The sequence below is a fragment of the Orcinus orca genome, chromosome 8, assembly GCF_937001465.1.
Source record: "Orcinus orca chromosome 8, mOrcOrc1.1, whole genome shotgun sequence".
Classification (NCBI taxonomy): Eukaryota; Metazoa; Chordata; class Mammalia; order Artiodactyla; family Delphinidae; genus Orcinus; species Orcinus orca.
In genome coordinates this window covers 92,392,073-92,410,530 of record NC_064566.1, presented here as the reverse complement: position 1 = coordinate 92,410,530, position 18,458 = coordinate 92,392,073, and the positions used below count along the sequence as shown (strand labels likewise).

Genomic DNA, 18,458 nt, shown 5'->3' with positions numbered 1-18,458 from the left:
TGAATCTTCCTTTAATGCTTATTTTTCATATATGTTTATCCATATTTCTCAACTGTTTTAGGGAAGGCAAACAATCTAGGGTCTCTTTCTCTTTTGCTCTTTCAAGTTTTCTTAGGGAAAAGAAAAGAACCGGGCTCTTGGTGCTTCTGGCAATTTTATTCTAACACAAGTAGCACCCAGATTGTAATTCTGATGACTATTCAGCTCTTTCTTGAAAAATTAAATTCACAAAACAATTGATTATCAGTTATAAATGGCAAAAACACCATCTGGTTTTCAAAATTGGTTAAATTCATGTAGCAAGGGGAAAAAATGTTGGAACTCATACTTGGGGAGGAGTTCTAGTCCACGAAGCAGAAAATGACGAGCTTTACTATGAGAAAGCCAGAGTAGTCATAACTTGTATCTAGCAGATGCAGGAATTTGATACGTTCTTCACATGTTCCATATGTTAAATCATTTGGCAAGATCTTCAGTGTGAAAGAGCTGAGGGTGGCAGAGGAGTGTGGCTAGTGGATAGGGTAGCAACAGCTTCATCCTAAATTTTCAGCTCTGGTTGTTTCCATGAAGACGTAGTGCTAAAGATGTCCCATGACCTGGGAAATTGGATGTGCAAGTTCCTTAAATGTCTGGCAGGGGTGGCATTTTCTGGTGGAAATTTCTAAAGCTATCTGCATTCTTCTGGGGAGGTAAGTCATACAGCATTAGCATTTCCTACAGAAATGTCCCATGTTGTTCTTTGCCAACTGGAAATCTGCGTAGGTGTTCATTTGATGTGCCAAGAGAATGAAGGGAGATGAAAACACTCCACATCTTCCAATGTCCCCATACTGTGTTCCTAGTGTGGGAGGACTGGGGCCTGACTAGATTCTCTTGGAGCTACAGCCTCATGAGGAACGCTTTTCCTTAGGAGTATAATGCAATCCTGTTATTTAAAAAAATGCTTCTGAGTTGCTGGCATATTTTCACCTTATGTTAAAATGTAGCTTATGCTTATTATTCATGCATTGTAATGTGAAATTTATTCATTTACTTAACAAATATTTATTGAGGCCCAGTATAGCATAGTGGTTAATTGCATAAGCTTTGCACCTTACAAACTTTGACCTTAGGGCAATTGCTTAATCTTTCTGTGTTTAAAAAATACAAGAATACTGTGTGCCATGAGGATTGTTCCAAGGATTAAATGAGATTACACATGTAAAATACTTAATAAGAACTCAATAAATGCAAAAGTAGTAATAATAATAATAATAGCAAGTATAAATTTACGCTAGGGTGCTAGATTGACTGGGATATAGGAACTTACTTTATAGTTTATACATCTTTCAGCATACATATGGCCTTAATTTTTTTTATCCTGATTGTGGAGGGACTCTGCTTTGCATTTGGTCTGATCAAGGTAGCTTTACTTCTGGAGGTGCTAAGACTAGGTAGGACTTTGCGGACTGGACATTATCCCGGTGACCATGTGGTGATGGTTTCCTGCCTCATGTAGTGCTGTTTGCCTGCTGGAGCTTTCTAGACTTCTGGAGGACCGCCTGCAGTTCATGTATTAGGGCCTGTAATTACAGTGCAGAATATCCAGGCCTGTGAAGACAGGGTAGTCTTGAAATTAGTTTATGCATAATGGATAATAGGAGGCTGTTTTTAAGTGTAACTCATTTGGTGGGTTGGCAGATCTTGACTTCCTTTCTGATATGTAACATTTATTTATTTCTTTTTTAGCAAGATGAGGACAGAGGGCTTCTCTAGACTATAGCTCAGACTTAGCAATTTACATTCAGTAATCTCTTGGTCATTTAGCCACAGATAATTTGTCATGGTTTGTTTTAGCTGTTGTGATATTGATATTTATTATGCAAATTGTATTTCCTACATCTTATTGTTCTGCATTCTATGAATACTTAAATTATTATAAACCTTTACACTTAATATGGCTCGTCCTTCAATTTGATGCTTGAGCAACAGAGGGTCAGAGCGCACACGTTCTTCTAGAGGGGAAGAAAATAAGTAATTAAAAAGCAGACAAACAAGAGAGCCGGCTGCCTGGCTCAGAAGAAAGCAAAGGCAATTTCGGGGAGGGAAAGCGAGTCCGAGAAGCGAGTCGCTTCAGCCTGGAAAGCCTCTCCCAGAGACGCGGGAAGCTCAGAGCACCTGTTGGTCCCCAGCCGCCTTAGGCGGGACGAGGGGCAAAGGGGCGGCAGGGCGAGTGGGTTTGAGCCCAGAAGGAGGAAGATGGCAGACCTTCTCTTCACACCCCGTCTCCGCCCTCCACCCCGAAGCCTTCACAGAAAAGATTTTTTGTTGAGTGTGTGTAATCGTAATTATCTAATAATACATGTGCATCATGTATATTAAATACACATATATCACATATACATTAAAACCAGGAAGGAGACCTTCAGCAAGCTGGGGAGCCTGAGCCAACCCTCCTCGATCTACCTTTCCCGAGAATCTACCGCAAACACACAGACTCGAAAATCCCAGATCCCGATTCCGGCTCCTTTCTCCCAACTATGCCCAAGTCTACCGCTAGGTTGTTGAGCGGGCTCTCCCGCTCCGCCGGACCTGCAAAGCACGCATGCACTTCTCCCAGATTGTTTTGTCAATCCGGGGACCTGCCTCCTCACTCTCTACTCCCGAACAGCCCCCGTTTCCCAAAGATCTATTCCTTCGGTGCAAGGTGAGTGACGGAAATTTGCAACGTTTTGTTTCCAGGCCAGTTGCACTCGGCGTACCGGGCAGGGGAGCCTCCTAGGGAGATTCTCGTCGTCTGGTTGATGTAGCGATTGCTATAAACATTCCTAATAAAGGTGTACGGGAAGCTAGACCCGCCCCCGGAGCCGGAGCCCCTGTGCGCCAGGTGCCCAGGAGAACACTTTTTCCTTGATCCCGGGAAACCGAAAACGAATTTTAACATAAACATATTTGCATACGCCCCTCCCCCTGGCCCCGCCCCTAGGTGGCGCGGGCGCGCCGCCGAAGCCAGCGCCAGGGGGCGGGGTGGGGGAGGGGGTGAGTCCTCCGAGAGCCGGGTTAGGCTCGCGGCGATGTGATTGGTCGGTCTGGACTCCTCCTCCAGCGCATGTCATTAGCATCTCATTAGTTGTCCGCTTGGGCTCGGGAGGAAGCCACCGCCGCCAGTCTGAGGCAGGTGCCCGACATGGCGAGTGCTGTGCTGCCGAGCGGACCCCAGTGTGCGGCGGCGGCGGTGGCGGCGGCGCCTCCCGGTCTCAGACTCCGGCTTCTGCTGTTACTCCTCTCTGCCGCGGCACTGATCCCCACAGGTAGGTGTGGGCACCGGCCGGTTGGCCCCCGAAATCTCCTAAGGCACCCCAGTGGCCGTAGCCATGGAGGGGGGAAACGTTTCCATGACAACCTTCCCCCACTTCCTAAATCCAAATCGGAGGGAGTGTGGAGAGGAAACTCAGGGCTGAGAATGGAAGGGGTTGAGGGGATCGGTAAATCTCCTCTCCCTTGCCCAGCTCGGTGTGAATTAGAGCTCGTAGGGATGGCTGCACCCACACCTTTTCTCCCTGGCTTGGCGCGGGGCGCGGAGTGGAGTGAGAATGTGGGGCCCGGGGGCTAGAGAATATAGGGGAAGGGGGTGGATCGCAAGCACCCCCGCCAAACCTTCCGGACCCTCCCTAACTCGCTGTTGTCCCCGTAACTTGCAGGTCCTCCCGCTTCCCCGGGCTGCCCATTCGCCCCCACCTCTCCAGCAGGCCCCCCATTCCCCATCCCCGAAACCTCCCCATGGCTGACTAGCGGCCCCCTCCAGCGCGATTCCTCACTGGTCCACAGGACATCTCCAGATTTGTCTGATCGCTCCTGCTTTCCCCGCGCTCTGCCTTTCTCCCCTGTCCACGAACAGCTCGCCCCTCGTGTCTCCTTCCAGCCGGATCGCGGCCCCTCCGCCCCCACCGCCCCCTCCGCCCGGCTGCGGGTCTCCTTGGCCGGGCTCCAGGCAGGGAAAGTTCCCCGGGCCCGGCCCCACGGGGGGGCGGTTGTTGTCGCCGCCTCTGCGGGAAGAAGCCGGGAACCCGCAGCCCGCCTGCCCCACAGCGTCCTCCGCCGCGAGTGGGGACCCCGGATTTCCAGGCTGCCTGTCATTTTCGGCAGCTCGGGGGTGGTGGAGGGAGCGTTCGCGGCCTCTGCGGCCAGGCGGGCACCCTCCGGGCCTCCGGGCGTCCCCTGCGTGCAGAGCTGTCTTGGGAATTTGCCCAGGGGCGGCTCTGCGCGCCCCGCTCCTTCCCTGAAGATGCGGAGCACTCGGCTGGAGCACGCTGTTTGGCTGACCGTGTGCCGGGCGCGTTGGCGCGGTCGGGAAAGAAGAGGGCAGTGTTTGCTTTTGCTAACAAAAGGGAGCTGGAGCTCTTCCCCAGCGGAGAGCCCGGCCGTGCTGCACCCTGCCTCCCCTTCCCACCACCGCCGCGCTTGCTGGCCGCGCGGCGTCCCAGCGCCCCTGGCCGCCTGCTGCGGGCTGGGAGCAGGGAGCCGGGACTCCAAGGCGCAGGGCCGCGGGGGGCGGGGAGGTGCAGGAGGAGATGCAGCAGGGCTCGGCGCCTGCAAAGCCCCTCCTCGCAGCTCGGAAGCCGCAAGACCCGCGAGCAACAAGTGGCGGAGGACACCGAGAGCTCAACCCCCACCTGCGGAGCCCCCGACCCGGGCGGGTGCAGCGCCGGGGCCACCGTGCCGCTCCCGGGGTGCCTCTCCGCTTGGGCTGTGCCTTTTGTTTACACGCTAGAGGACACACAGTTACATAAACACCGCAGGAGACACGCTGTAGGAAATGGGGAGATCTGGGGGTGCTAGCTTTGGATTTGGGGGGATGCCGGGGTGGTTGCTTCCCCCCCACTCCTCAAGACAGGCTTGCAAGGGAGCTCGACTTGAGGAACCTATCGGGGATCCATAGAGGTGGGAATCTGGCGGCAGCTTCAGTTCCAGAGCTGAGGATTTTTTCTTCCATGCCACTGCCTCCGGATGTTGTTTATGTGTTTTTGCACTGTGAATTCTTAATTTATGAGTTACGAGATAATTGGGTTCAGCCGATGCCGGTGTGGTTACAACTTCATTTCGGGTGATGTCTCTGACTCGATGGGCTCAATGAAATGTTCCTGAAAGAGATCCCTGGTTCTGCTGCATTGTAAAAGGCGCCAGTGTCGGTTAAACGTGAGCGTTACAGGCTCGGTAACTGGCGCATAACAGAGGCAACAATAGACTTGTATCGGCTGCAAAAAAAAAAAAAAAAGGCGGGGAGGGGGCAAGCGCTGGTCGGGATATTGTCTTTGGACTAAAAATGGGAGCCGTGCAATGCCGCTTGCCAGCAGAGCAGCATCAGATTATACCTCCTCTGTCCAGCCTGCTCATTGAAGGCTCCGGGTAGTAGCAACAGTACTGTATTTGTAACTATCTCGCGGTAAGAAGTTGCCTTCCCAGCGAGGGCTATATGCTGACTTAGAAAGGAGCGGTCTGGAACTCAACCGTGCATGTCAAAGCTACAAGAAAATTCTGTTGCCAGTTGCCATGGAAGCAGCTTCCTGCTCCTGTGTACATCCCTGTTTGTATGCTGTTATCAGATTGTGTTCAAATTAGAAAGTAATTGGGTTTGATTTGTAGTGAGGGGGTGAGGCGCCTTTCTTTAAATCTTTTTTTTTTTCTTTTAATGCGTTTTTTGGTGCTGAGTTTGAGAAGGGGTCTTGGCCTAGCCCCCAGATCCTAGTCCCGGAGAGTAGATTTCAGGTGGGGACCAGGGGACTTCTCTTCTTTACTCCTCTTAGTTTAAGCTTTCTCAGAGACCTCCAGTTCCTACTCCCAGGATTAAAGAAACCTGTTGGCATTGCCTTTTAACTTCATAAGGCTTGTTTCATTTACAGCCTTGCTGGAATAGCCATCAAGGGCCATTGTGCGGTGGGTCCAGGTTCTGTCTTCCCCTGTAACTGAATCCATTTATCCTCTGGAGAAAATCTCTCGTCCCTCCTGTGGTGTTTGGATGAAATGGATGTTAATGAAATGCAGCTAAAATGGGCTTGTCAAAGCTCACTCCTCAGTGTAAATCACGCCCGTTTAGTTTGGGATGCTTGCATGATGTTGTTTCTGACCCCCAGTGAACCCGTGGTTGGTCACCCTCCTCTTACATTTTCAGCAGTAGAGAGGATGGCTAATGGGTGGGGATGTGTGGTGGTGCTGGGAAGCCCAGGAACTGAGTTTTTGCTTGTCGTGGCCTGTTGGGGCTTGTGTACTGGGGATAGGGACTTTACAAAAGTGCCGCCCTGCTATTGTCGCCTTTCCCTGCATCAAATCCAATAGCTGCGGGAGGGACTTGCACTTGTCTGTGATAGCTTTGATAAAATATCCCTCATTTAATGCCACTTTATATTTACAGTGTGTCACTGGAGACGCACAAGGCTTCATTTAGTGACTTGTGTGACGAGACAAGCTTGCATTATTTGCCTGGGACATTTTGGAGGAACAAGAGACCCATTGAGCAATCTTTTGAAATGAACAAATACGAAAAAAGGGGGGAATAAAAGAGCAGGCAGTTCTCCGGAACAAAGAGCGTTATTCATATGGATGTTGTACATGCTTTATCCAGTTTTCCCAATGGCCCTCCTGGTAAAGGCGAGTGGGACAGGGAAGAAGCCAAGGCAGGACACTGGCGCTTCCTCTCTTTTTTCCTGACTTCATATTCTTATCTGACTTTGCCCTCGACTCCCCGGACTCCCTGCCTGCTCTGCTCAGCTTGCTCGGCTCCCTCTAAAACCCCAGAAGGTAATGGGTTCCTGGGTCTAAAAAGGAGATTTTGAAATCCTTTCTCCCAGCTCTGAATTACAGCGGAAGAAAGTGCTCGTAGCTACCTGTTGAGATGGATGGTCTTCGGCGGATATATCGGTTGAATGGAAAGAGATGTCACTTTTCTGTGACATGTGTCAGGAAGTGGTTGATAGTGAATGTCAGATGGGTAAGAGGTCTTGCAGTTATAATATTAGCCTTACTATTTATTTTTAAAGAAATGCTGTGAAAACTAAAATCCAAAATTTTCATGATCATGAATGGTGCTCTTGGAGTTTTCAGTGACTTTTGCCCACACCTGGTACATTTTGGCCTTATTATACATAAGTGCATTTTTATTATTCCTTGGCCTATATTGCTAAGTGATTTTCAGGCTTTAAAAACTTGATAATATTGCTGTGAATATAAACTCAATCTCTCAGTTTCTGTATGTGACATATTAATGCTTAATTGGCCACTTAGAATTTACATTTTAAAAATGGTTTTGTGTGTGCCTGTGTGTTTTAACGGAAGGCCCATTTTTATGCAGGGGGATCTCTTAAATTGCACCAGACTAATCAATGTTATGATTTGAATGGAAATTTACCAGTATATAAAGAAATTTTATAAAAAATAAATCCAAAGGATTCAAATGTTGTATCTCTTTCTTGGGAAGAATAGTACTGACCATCATGCTGGGCATTTTCAACTGAAAATCCAGCATAGAAAGGAGAAATCACACAGCGACATCTGTTGCAGAATTGAAAATTTGCTGCTTCTAGTTGCAAGCAATTAGTCCCATATATGCACCTAATGGTATCAGCCTGTGTGTGTGTGTGTGTGTGTGTGTACTCACACAAATACGTATGTATCCACATGCATATATGTATATATATGGACGTATACAGAAGCTCAGCCAGTGTTCATAGTCACATTTAAAATTATCTAATAGAAAATATAACATTTTAATGCAAAGTTCTTTTTCTTAATATCACCTGTTGAGGAACTAGAGATTCTTATAATCATGGAATTTTTGAAAGGGGAAGGATATTAGAAATCATGTGGCAACGTCTCATTATTTTGCAGTGAGGCAGCCAAAGCCCAGAGAGGGAGGGACTGTGCTTACCGCTGAACTGAGGCTGAGTTAGCTGTGCTTCCAGGATAGGGAGCTGGTCTCCGGAGAGCCCGCCAGTGAAGCTTCTCTTCCACCTCCCAGCAGGGATGCCCAGTAAGGGATATGCATCGTGGGTAGATGGTATCTTGGGTAGGAAGAGTTTGTATTCTGAAGGCAGCAAGAGTAATTATTGCTCTACGTAATAAACCGAGGGATCAGAGGTGTGACCTCTGGGAAGAAAGGACCGGTTTTTGTTAAGGTTGTCTTTAGTGGTGACAAATCATTCTGAAACCTCTGGACTTCATGTGGCAGCCACACGTGAATGTTGTTGTCCAAAGCACCTGAGTAGAGGAGAGCTCTGGATGTGTGTCCCGGTCGTTTAAGTCAGATGCGTGAAAACTAGGCTTCACAGAAGCACAGAAGCCTCAGCTTTAGACTTTAACCTTTCGTTTTGTCATTTCAAGGAGTCCTATTAACAGGAGAACTGGTTCCACATAACTAAAGAAAAAAGGAAGGGTCCTTAAGTCAAGAACAAAAACACGTCTTGATTTTCTTACCAGGTACTTGTCCCTTTCCGTTAAGGCTGGGAGAAAGCTCAGAATAATTTTTTTTCTTAAAGAAAAAATTATTTTATTGTTGCAAGATGACCCTTTTTTTAAACATCGATCATATTTTCTTTATTTTTTCATTTTATTATGGAAAATTTCAATTATACACAAATGTAGAGAGAATGCCATAATTAACCCTCTTTGCAGATCATCAGGTTTGGTACTTATCTACCCATGGTCCATCACCTTCTGTACACCTTCTCCCCTCCCCAGATTATTTTAAACAAATCCTGGACATCCTATCATTTCTTCTATAAATTACTTTAGAATGAATTTCTGTAAGATACAGCTCTTCCTCTACGCCCATAATCACAGTATCATTAGCTGCATGTACATTTTCTCCACTGGTATACAGATTTTTATCCTACTCTTGCTTTACCCAGGAAGGTAGAGTGAAGGCTTGGTACAGTGGGTAGAAGCTGAGGCGGGAGCTAGAAAAGCCAGAGCATGATTACTGCCTGCACTGAGGAGACCTTTTCCTGTGGTTTGGTTTATTTTGAGCAAGGTTTTGTTTGGAACGGCTAAGATGAGTTTTATTGTGTAAATATGGTTGTGTAAATATGCAGTAATTGTAGCTAATTCCTCAGTGGCGAGCTGTGGAAAACACCCTTGGTGAGATTGGCCATTTCTGGATGTGCTCATAATGAATACTCTCTGTAGGAGGACTTCTGTAGGAAAGGCTAGTTTAGTTTGATGGCTGTGAGGTGCCCTCATTCGGAATATTTTCCTCTAAATGTCTCCGTGGTATGAGTGCCTTTGCGTTTTGTAAATATATGGCTTCAAAGAAAAAGATATCTTTTCCCATTTCTAATTGGCTAAGTGTTCATTTCAGCCTGTATTCTGTAACTGAAGTGATCAGAAAATGCCTTTGGTGTGGGAAACCCATACGGAGCTGTAAGTTTTGGGGCCTTATTTTTGTAGGATGGGGGTACGGGGTGGTAGGAAGAGAAACTGTTACTCTTTTTTTACTTTTCAGTATTTGCCCCATTCATTTAAAGTGTGAATTTTTCATTTCAGCTAGAAATGTTAGAATGCTTCAGCGTTAATTTCGGAACTTCTTTGGTTTCTCGGAAAATAGGTTGGTTCCATTTTCCAGGGTTCGTGAAATGTGAGGTTTTGTGTGTGTGTGTGTGTGTGTGTGTGTGTGTGTGTGTGTCTGTCTGTGTGTCTGTCTTTTAAGAAGTTCCTTCTCAAATGTATCTAACGTGGACTATAAATCTGCAGCATTGGGGTTTTTGGTTTCTAGCCAAACAAGTAATTACACATGAGATGGTTTTGAGAGTTCCAAGCAGCCCTGGCCAAGGAAAAACCCGCCTCCTGTGCCCCTCTTCTGAGCTGGCCACGGCACCAGAAAAGCACAAAGGAATGTCTACATTTAGGGTTTGGGGAGCGCCACCAAAATCGAATAAAAAGCCTTTGTTTGGAAGCCATCAATGAAGGAAGGAACCCACTGGAATGTTTGTAATTACAAGTGGCACCTCCTTGTTTAAATTTCAGAAGCCACAGTTTCTTTTTCAGAGATTTAAATTGCAGGCTGTAGCCAGCAGCTGCTGTTGTGGTTAATGGGCACTTTCTCTTTGAAGATCTTCCCGTGCTGGTTCTCAAAAGCTTTGGAGCAGTTGGCCTTGAACTAGGGTTAGAAGAAAGGGAGATGGAGGTATTTATATACATGCACAGCAGAAGTGATGTGTGGCCTTTATTATTACTCAAAAGAGGAGCTTGGTGGTAAGGTTTTGAGAAAACTGAGCGCTAAGAAAAAAAAAAAAAAATCTCTTATGACTGACAGGTGTCTTGAATGGGGTGATTATCTTATGAGAAATGTGGGGTGGGGAAAAGTTTTTCTTTTAGTAGATGCTTTACTGGAACATAGTCATTTGACCCACCATTTTGATCTTGATATTTCAGAAATGTTAAATAGCCTTGAAATGAAAGTGCTCTGTTTCATATTTAAATGCTACTCAGTGTTTGATGTTGATATTCTAGTGGCATGGACTTTTAAAAATGCCTAGAATAAGTGGCTTGCTCTTGGCAGTCTTCCTTGGTAAGGTAGGCATTCTAAATCCTCTTGAGCCATCCAGCACTAGACGGCAGTGTCAAGTTGGAATTGTTATGAGGTCCCTGGAGGGGGTGGGGAGGAATCTCCCTAAAAACAAAGGGCTCCTGGGCCCCATCTCTCCCATTGTCTGTACCATATCCACTTGGCTAGGAATAATCTAGAAGTTAACATGTCAGAAATTGAACCTTTCATCTTAGATCTCAACTTTTCACAAAGTCTCCATTATTGCACGTGACACCATTGTCATCCCGGTCTCCAAGGCCCTGAAATTTGGAGTCTTTTTTTCCCCTCCTTAGCTTTCACCCTTGGACTGAAATAAAATGGGGCTGATTATTTCTCCACAACATTCTCTGGAAGCCTCAACGTCCTCTCCAAACCATGTTTCACTAAGCAGAAGCTCTCTAGCCAATTCCCCCGATCCCAGGCTCTCTGAGTCAGAATTTAAGTCCTCCTACCACAGCTGTAATTCTTTCCTGGACAGGATCAGGACACTGCCCTTGCAGAAAACCTAATCTCAAATTCTTGCTCCTTGCACCAGATTCAAAATCCACATTGTTTTGTCTTAAGGTTGTTCCTTCCTCAATTGCTTTCTCACTCCTTCTCTAATTGCCCTCATTTCTTATTACTTTTCAGCCCAATCCCGATGATTCTGGAAGACTGATGATTCTCCAGTGAAACCGAGGAAGAAAGTGGTTTCCCCTGATCAGCCTTCAGCTGGTTGCCTTTGCATAAAACTGCTCTCTGATCGGTTTTCCTCTTAACTGTTTTGGTTTATAATTGTAGGACGGCTGAATCTCCTTGCCCACCTTGAGAATAAACATCTTTCCTTTGCATCTTTCAGTTTAACTAACACGTGCTTATCTAAAATATGTGCCCACACAGACATTTCCTTTTTCTGCTTTACAGGTGTATACATGTCTTTCTTTCCAGTAAGCCACAATGTATAGATATTATTGCCATTATTTTAATGAAATTTTAAACCCTAGAACGCTGAAAGTGTATTGTGCCTATTTGGTAGTACGTGTTGGAATACAGGCATTTACTATAGCATGAAAATAGTGTAACTGAATTCACAAATTACAAGCTGGCAAAGTAAGACTTTGGGGCAAAACGTTAAGCCTTGAGGAGTTGGAGACTTTGGAAGGGTCAGAGTCAGAGAGCCTTGTCTGGAGCTGCTGACTTGGCATACATGAGATCAGCCCCTCTGAAGATGCTCCAAAAGATGCGACCTTAGAGGAGCATTTGGTGCTCATGTTTTCGGTGCATCAGTCGCTAAGAAGCACTACCCGGGAAGCCAGAAGGAAGTGCACTAAAACCCAGGTCTTTATTAGCTAACACTTTAAATAGCGTTGACTTGGGGAGCAGTGCTGTCTCACTAAACACAGGCATCTCTCCCATTGTGGCAGATCGCATTTTAGTTGATTACATAGAGGGTGAATTGTTACTGGCTTAAGAAAATAAATGAAATCTTTGTTTCTCAGTCTAACTGCTAAACTTGTTATCTGAAGGATCTTTTCAAAGCCTTTATCTGGTACTAATATCTGCCATGGTTCTTCCCTTATTTTTTTCCTCGCCTGGCATCCTTCCCCCGCAGAGTTCAGTTTTTGCTACTGGAAGGTTATGCAGCACGATAATTCAGTGGTATGAACACTTGATTATCATGGAGTATTTGGGGACGGTCTTGGGGGAAAGGTTGTATGTCAAACGTGGTATGTATTTGGCTCTTTGCTGATTATCAGCCTGGGATAAGCCAAGCCATGCAGAAGTTACTGCACATAATCAGCTTCTGAATAGAAGAGGAACCCGGCTTCATTCTCTTGCAGAAACCCTTACTTAAACAATGAAAACTTCAAAGATAGGGAGAAAAAAAAAAGTTAATTCAGTACTAAATTACTGCTCAAATGGTTTTATCTCTTAAAAGTTTCAAATAGAGATTAGCTTAAATGACACTGAACTTTACTTTTCCTTGTGCATATCTTGTGCGCACACGTCATGGTGAAGAGACCTCTTGTCTCCTTTCTTTTAGTTTTGTTAGTAATCACATGAATGTTAGTTGCTGTTTGTTTCCCTTTCCCGAAGCAAATCTCTCCATCTCTGGGCCAGCTTGGCAAGCAGAATACCCGGTCTAGATTACAGAACAGCATAAACCTAGTGCTTTGCTTAAGAGCTAAAAACAACCTACCTTACAGGGTGTTGAAAATAAAATAAGATCATATGTATGAATGTCCTTGAGAAGGAAGTATTTTATATATATGGCTTTCATTAAAACAGCCACGGTTTAGTGATGGGGGTTATGTTTCTGACTACTACTACTGCTAATCACGTTTGTAAATCCTCACACGTTTGAGAATATTGAAAAATTCTGTGCTGAAAGGATTAATTCAGGATGTACTCAACTGTCTCTAAGGTGAAACTGAAGAATAAAGTGGCAGTAAGATTAAGATCCCAGCCGGAGTTGAATGTTTTTTGGAAGTAAATGGAATTATCCAGTCACCTTGGAGAAATAGACAGTGATTATAATCTCAAGTTTCTGGGCCTTTTAACACAGACAGGACTTTATGATTTTACTTACCCCTTATATTTTATATACTATATTTAAATCAAGTACTTGTATTTCTGTAGCTAACCCATAAGGCACTTGGAAGAAAAATGAGAATTTAAAAATTATGGTTAAATCAAGTGTCTGCTTTTATACCAGGCATCGTGTTTGGTGCAGTTATAGTTGGGTGGGTGGATTCCTGAGGGATACAGTTGGTTTTCTCAACTTTTACTTTGAAAACTCTCAAAATGGCAGGAAAGTTGAAAGTATAACAAATGCGTGTACACCCCTTACTTAGATTCATCAACTGTCAGCATTTTGCCCATTTGTTTTATCTCTAGCTCTCTAAACAATGTATCCACACATGTCTTTTTGTTTTTTTCTGATCCATGTGAAAGCAAGTTGCAGGCCTAGTGACACGTCACCCTTGAATACTTCAGCACCAGACTCCTGAGAATAGGGACATCTTCTCCCACAACCTCATCACATTTAAGAAATTTAATATTCACCAATATTATTTAATGTCTAGTCCATATTCAAAGTTCCCCAATTTTCCCAGTAATATTCTTTATCTATCTGTGTTTCTTTGTCTTCCCTGATCTAGACTCCACTGGAGATCACACATTGGATATGGTTTTCATGTCTCTTTTTCTTTTAATCTAGAACCATTCCCTTGCCCTCCACTTTTTTTTGTTTGTTTGTGTTTGTTAAGGTTCTTTTAAGGAGTGTGTGTGTGGGATGTCTTTCATGGTGTTGACATTTTGTTGAGTCCAGATCTACAGCTTTGTGGAATGTCCCACGGTTCTACAGATTGTTTGCTTGTTTCTTCCTAGTTTGATTCAGACAGTAATCATAGGCAGGAACATGGCACAGCTGATGTTGCCACCTTTTAACATCACATCAAGAGCAACATAATAGCAGTTTGTCCTAATTTTAGCAGTGGCAAGTTTGATCCCTTTGCTAACTGTAGGTTTAGTACTTGGTTGATGTGGATTTACAGATGTCTCCACTTTTGTCTCTTTGTCATTAATAAGTAATTTGTGGGATATTTTGAGATTGAAGATCCTGTTCTCAAACACTTCATCTAGTGGTTTTAGCAGCATTGATAAACCTTGTCTAAATCAAATATTACGCCAGTGTTTATAAAATTGTGCTTTTTCTAATTGTCATTCCCCTGTATTGGGCAGAGGCCTTCTTGAATAAAGAAGAGCTCGCCTTTCCCCCATCCTCTCCTTTTTATTTGAAAATCACAATGGACTCATACATTTAAAACAGTTTCAGTGTGATAATATTTCTTTACCGTCAAATTTGGCTAAAGGGAACCCCTTCAGTCTGGCTCTTGTATCCTTTTGACGTATCTCTGTTAATTTTTAAGTTCTTTCTTATTTTATGTCACAAGAAGATGTCTAAGCTCACCTTGTATTTTCCCTGCTCCAGATCTGGAATCAGCTATTTCTGCAAGAAGCTGTGTGGTTCCTTTCAGTGGGCAACTGGTATTTAGATACCAAAGAGTTGTGCTCATTGCGGTTGACTTGTTTCAGTGGACAGAACTAGGAGATTACATGTATATTTATTATTATATAAATAAATTTATTTATATTTATATATATCTGAATACATTTAAAATTTATACTTATTTAAATCATGATTTCATACTGATGTCTTCAATTCTATTGTAAAACTAAGGTTCTTTCTCCCCTTTTCTCATTCCTTATTTGTACTTTTTTCCCCCACAGTGAGAACCTTGATTCCCAGCCATATCAGTTTCTTATAATTAATGCAAAAAACAGATTTGGAATTACTCCACAGAGAATACTGTAGACAACAAAACTGTCAAGTGAAGCTCAAGATTTTTGCCATTCTTTTTTGCCTTTAAGATAGATCCAGTGAAGTTTGACGGTCAGAGTACTGTGTTCACAAGTTCACAAATTAGTGCCTTGTGTGTGTGTGTGTTATCAATGAGATGTATACTAAGGATCATTGATTTCTGTTTCTATTCAATTTTAGTGTTTTACCTATCCTTGTTGATTTAAGTTTATATGTCGAACATGTAAATCATTACCATGGCTCAAAAATCAAAACTATGTAAAGAAGTGTCACTCCCTTCCCTGTACTTCCTGGCCCATTCCCACCCACCTTCCTGTAGTAGCCAATTTCATTCCTTTCTCATGTATCTTTCTTATTTTTCCTTTGAAAAAATAATAGGTAGTGTTCTCTGTTTTCATACTTTTCCATAAACCATGTTAACATCTGCCTATAATGTCTTTTTTTTTTTGGCGGTATGCGGGCCTCTCACTGTTGTGGCCTCTCCTGTTGCGGAGCACAGGCTCCGGACGCACAGGCTCAGCGGCCATGGCTCACGGACCCAGCCGCTCTGCGGCATGTGGGATCTTCCCGGACCGGGGCACGAACCCGTGTTCCCTGCATTGGCAGGCGGACTCTCAACCACTGTGCCACCAGGGAAGCCCTATAATGTCTTATTTGACAAATCCTGGGTTCTCATATTAATTTGATGATTTACCGCCATTTGGCTTTATTTCAATTTAGAAACTTTTTTTTTTTTTTTTTTTTTACTATATTCATATCTCTTCCTTTTAGGGTAATAGGTTCTCTTTGGGTAGTTAGGAGAATGCTTTATTTTTTTCATTTAACTCACCATATTACTTGCAAGAAAATAGGGACTGCCCTTTTTCATATAATGCAATGTGTGTCTCTGATGTTTATTAACTGTGCCTTACTTTGCTTCTCAGCAGTCATCTTTTACCCTTCTCCTCATCCAGTAAATTGGCATATCTATGTCTCAAGTCCAGTGCCCCAATTCTTCCTACCCCTTTAAAAAAATTGTGTTATACTTACTGTAAAGTGCACAGACTTCCGCATCTAAACCTCAGACCATGTTCCAAAGGTGCCCATTGAACATCTCAATCTGGATATTCCACAGTTATCTCAAATAATATTAATGACACAACAGCAACTCTTATTTTGTATCTTCATTCAGGATCTCATTTAATCCTTACTGTCACCCTGTAAGTAGTTGTCTCTCTTGCTTCATTTTACCAATGAGGAAGTTGAGAGGATGATAGGACCCTTGTCCAAGAGGCACAAATAATAAGTGGTAGAACCAGGTCTATCTTCAAAACCCATCGTTTTAAACACTTAAGTACATTTTCCTAAAGTTCAACATGTCTAAAACTGAACTTAGCACTTTTGCTCTCCCCAAACCTCCCACTATCCTATATTTTCTGTGCTGATGAAGGGTATCACCAAGCTGCTCAATGAGTTAAGTGAATCTGGGAGACATCTTAGAGTACTTCCTCCTTCGCTACCCTTTCCCTCTGTTAGTAACTAAGTCCTGCTTGTCTCTTGCATTCACTCCTGTCAATTTCACCACCACTGTCTTAGTTACCCTTATGCTCATTTTACAGATGAGGAAAGTAGATTTAAACTGATCTAACAGTCCCTTAATTGGTCTGTTTACCTCTAGTCTCATCCCTTCTAATGCATCCTTAACACTGCTTTTAGGCAGATCTTTCTGAAACACATATTAGATTGTCACTTTCTTGCATAAAATCTGGAAATGTTGGGCTTCCCTGGTGGCGCAGTGGTTGGGAGTCCGCCTGCTGATGCAGGGGACACGAGTTCGTGCCCCGGTCTGGAAATATCCCACAGGCCGCGGAGCGGCTGGGCCCGTGAGCCATGGCCGCTGAGCCTGCGCGTCCGGAGCCTGTGCTCCGCAACGGGAGAGGCCACAGCAGTGAGAGGCCCGCGTACCAAAAAAAAAAAAAAAAAAAAAAAAAAATCTGGAAATCTTCCTCTCATGCTCACCTCTTGCCAGCTGTACACACCGTGTTCTTACTTTAGGAGCTGCACACCGTGTTCTTTTTTTTTTTTTTTTTTTCTCGGTACGCGGGCCTCTCATTGTTGTGGCCTCTCCCGTTGCGGAGCAGAGGCTCCGGATGCGCAGGCTCAGCGGCCATGGCTCACCGGCCTAGCCGCTCCGCAGCATGTGGAATCTTACAGGACCGGGCACGTACCCGTGTCCCCTGCATCAGCAGGCGGATTCTCAACCACTGCGCCACCAGGGAAGCCCCACCGTGTTCTTTACTTAACCAAAGTAAATGTGTCCTAGATATGCCACACTCTCTCAACCTTTTTGTATGTCACCTCCTCCTCCTGAAGCATGCTTAGATATCTAGATGGCTGATTCCTACATATCTTTCGAGATCCAGCTCCCAATTTCTCAAGGAAACTTACATGAACTCTCAGGTGGGTTAGGTGCCTTTTCTTTCTGCCCCTCTTCTGTACTTCCTTAGGGGCTTTCCCAGACTTACCTTCTTTCTTCCTGTCAAACATCTTTCTCCAAATTGCCCCAGGTTCCCTCTCTATACCTGTGCCTTTCATACTTGTCAAACTTGTTTTCACCAACAGAAATGCCCCATCCTCTGGTCTTCTGTATCAGCATGTTTCAATCCTGTGCGTACATAAGACCCAAGTCCAGTGCTTCTTTTTCAAATCTTAATGTACTTTCCAGCCTGAATGTAATATTTTCCTTTCAACTTCTTTTACAATTTCTCTAGCCATCCCATGATATTTAACACTTCTTACGTTATCATATGTTGACATGTGTCCATAGGTAGGTGTCTCCTAGCCTTTCTACAGGAGGGACTACTGCTTATTCATCTTTGTATCCTTAACAGCATGAAGTTAATGCCCTACACGTAGTATGTGTTCAGTAAACATTTGTTAAAGCAATGAATGAATTGGAAATTTGGTCTCCATTGCCCCTGAAATCATCAGCATAAATGTGAACAGAGAACATGGTGATAATAATTCAGTCTTGAAAAGCAGTACAAAGATGCATCACTCCAAAGGTTGTTTATTCACTCACCATTTTCCTGTTACACAATCTGATTTCCAATACGTATATAGCCTATCTTTTCTCATTTGTCATGAATACTGGTAGTTGGGGTTTAGAATTTGCACGAGGCCTTTGTGTATGAATTTAATTTAGTGGTTGTCTAGTTATGAGCTTTTAGAACTGTAATTCTTAGTAAACGTTGTTTGTTCTCTCTTAATGGATGAAGGGCTGTCACTATCTGATGTTTTCATAGCCTGAAGGACTGACTTCTAGCGTGTTTGATCATACTTGGTTGTTGGGTAGTCGTTGGAGAGATTTAGATACCAGCCCGAGTAAGAGAACCTCTTTCCATTTACTTAATCACTGTACAGTCCTGGTATGGCTGGACTTTGTGTCATTGCTAGGGCCATACTGGCACGTTAGAGTTGAAGCAACAAACCAAGAAACTTCTCTCTGAGGCCATCTGCCCCTCTTCCCCTCAGTTTTCCTGAGAGCCTTGTCTTAAAACG

The 18,458-nt window shown here is 44.2% G+C and overlaps 1 protein-coding gene across 6 annotated transcripts in view; it reads left to right on the top strand.

Moving 5' to 3' along the window:
• The first annotated feature begins 3,110 nt into the window (after positions 1–3,110).
• CADM1 (cell adhesion molecule 1) overlaps positions 3,111–18,458 on the top strand; it is a 334,723-nt gene continuing 319,375 nt past the window's right edge. For 5 of the 6 annotated variants that reach the window (XM_012534268.3, XM_012534267.3, XM_004273373.3 and 2 more), the window contains exon 1: positions 3,128–3,290. In XM_012534268.3, the coding sequence (XP_012389722.1) occupies positions 3,167–3,290 (124 nt within the window). In that variant the 5' untranslated portion in view covers positions 3,128–3,166. Of the gene's footprint in view, positions 3,291–18,458 lie in introns of all 6 variants that reach the window. The other variant, XM_004273374.3, reaches the window with a different exon arrangement.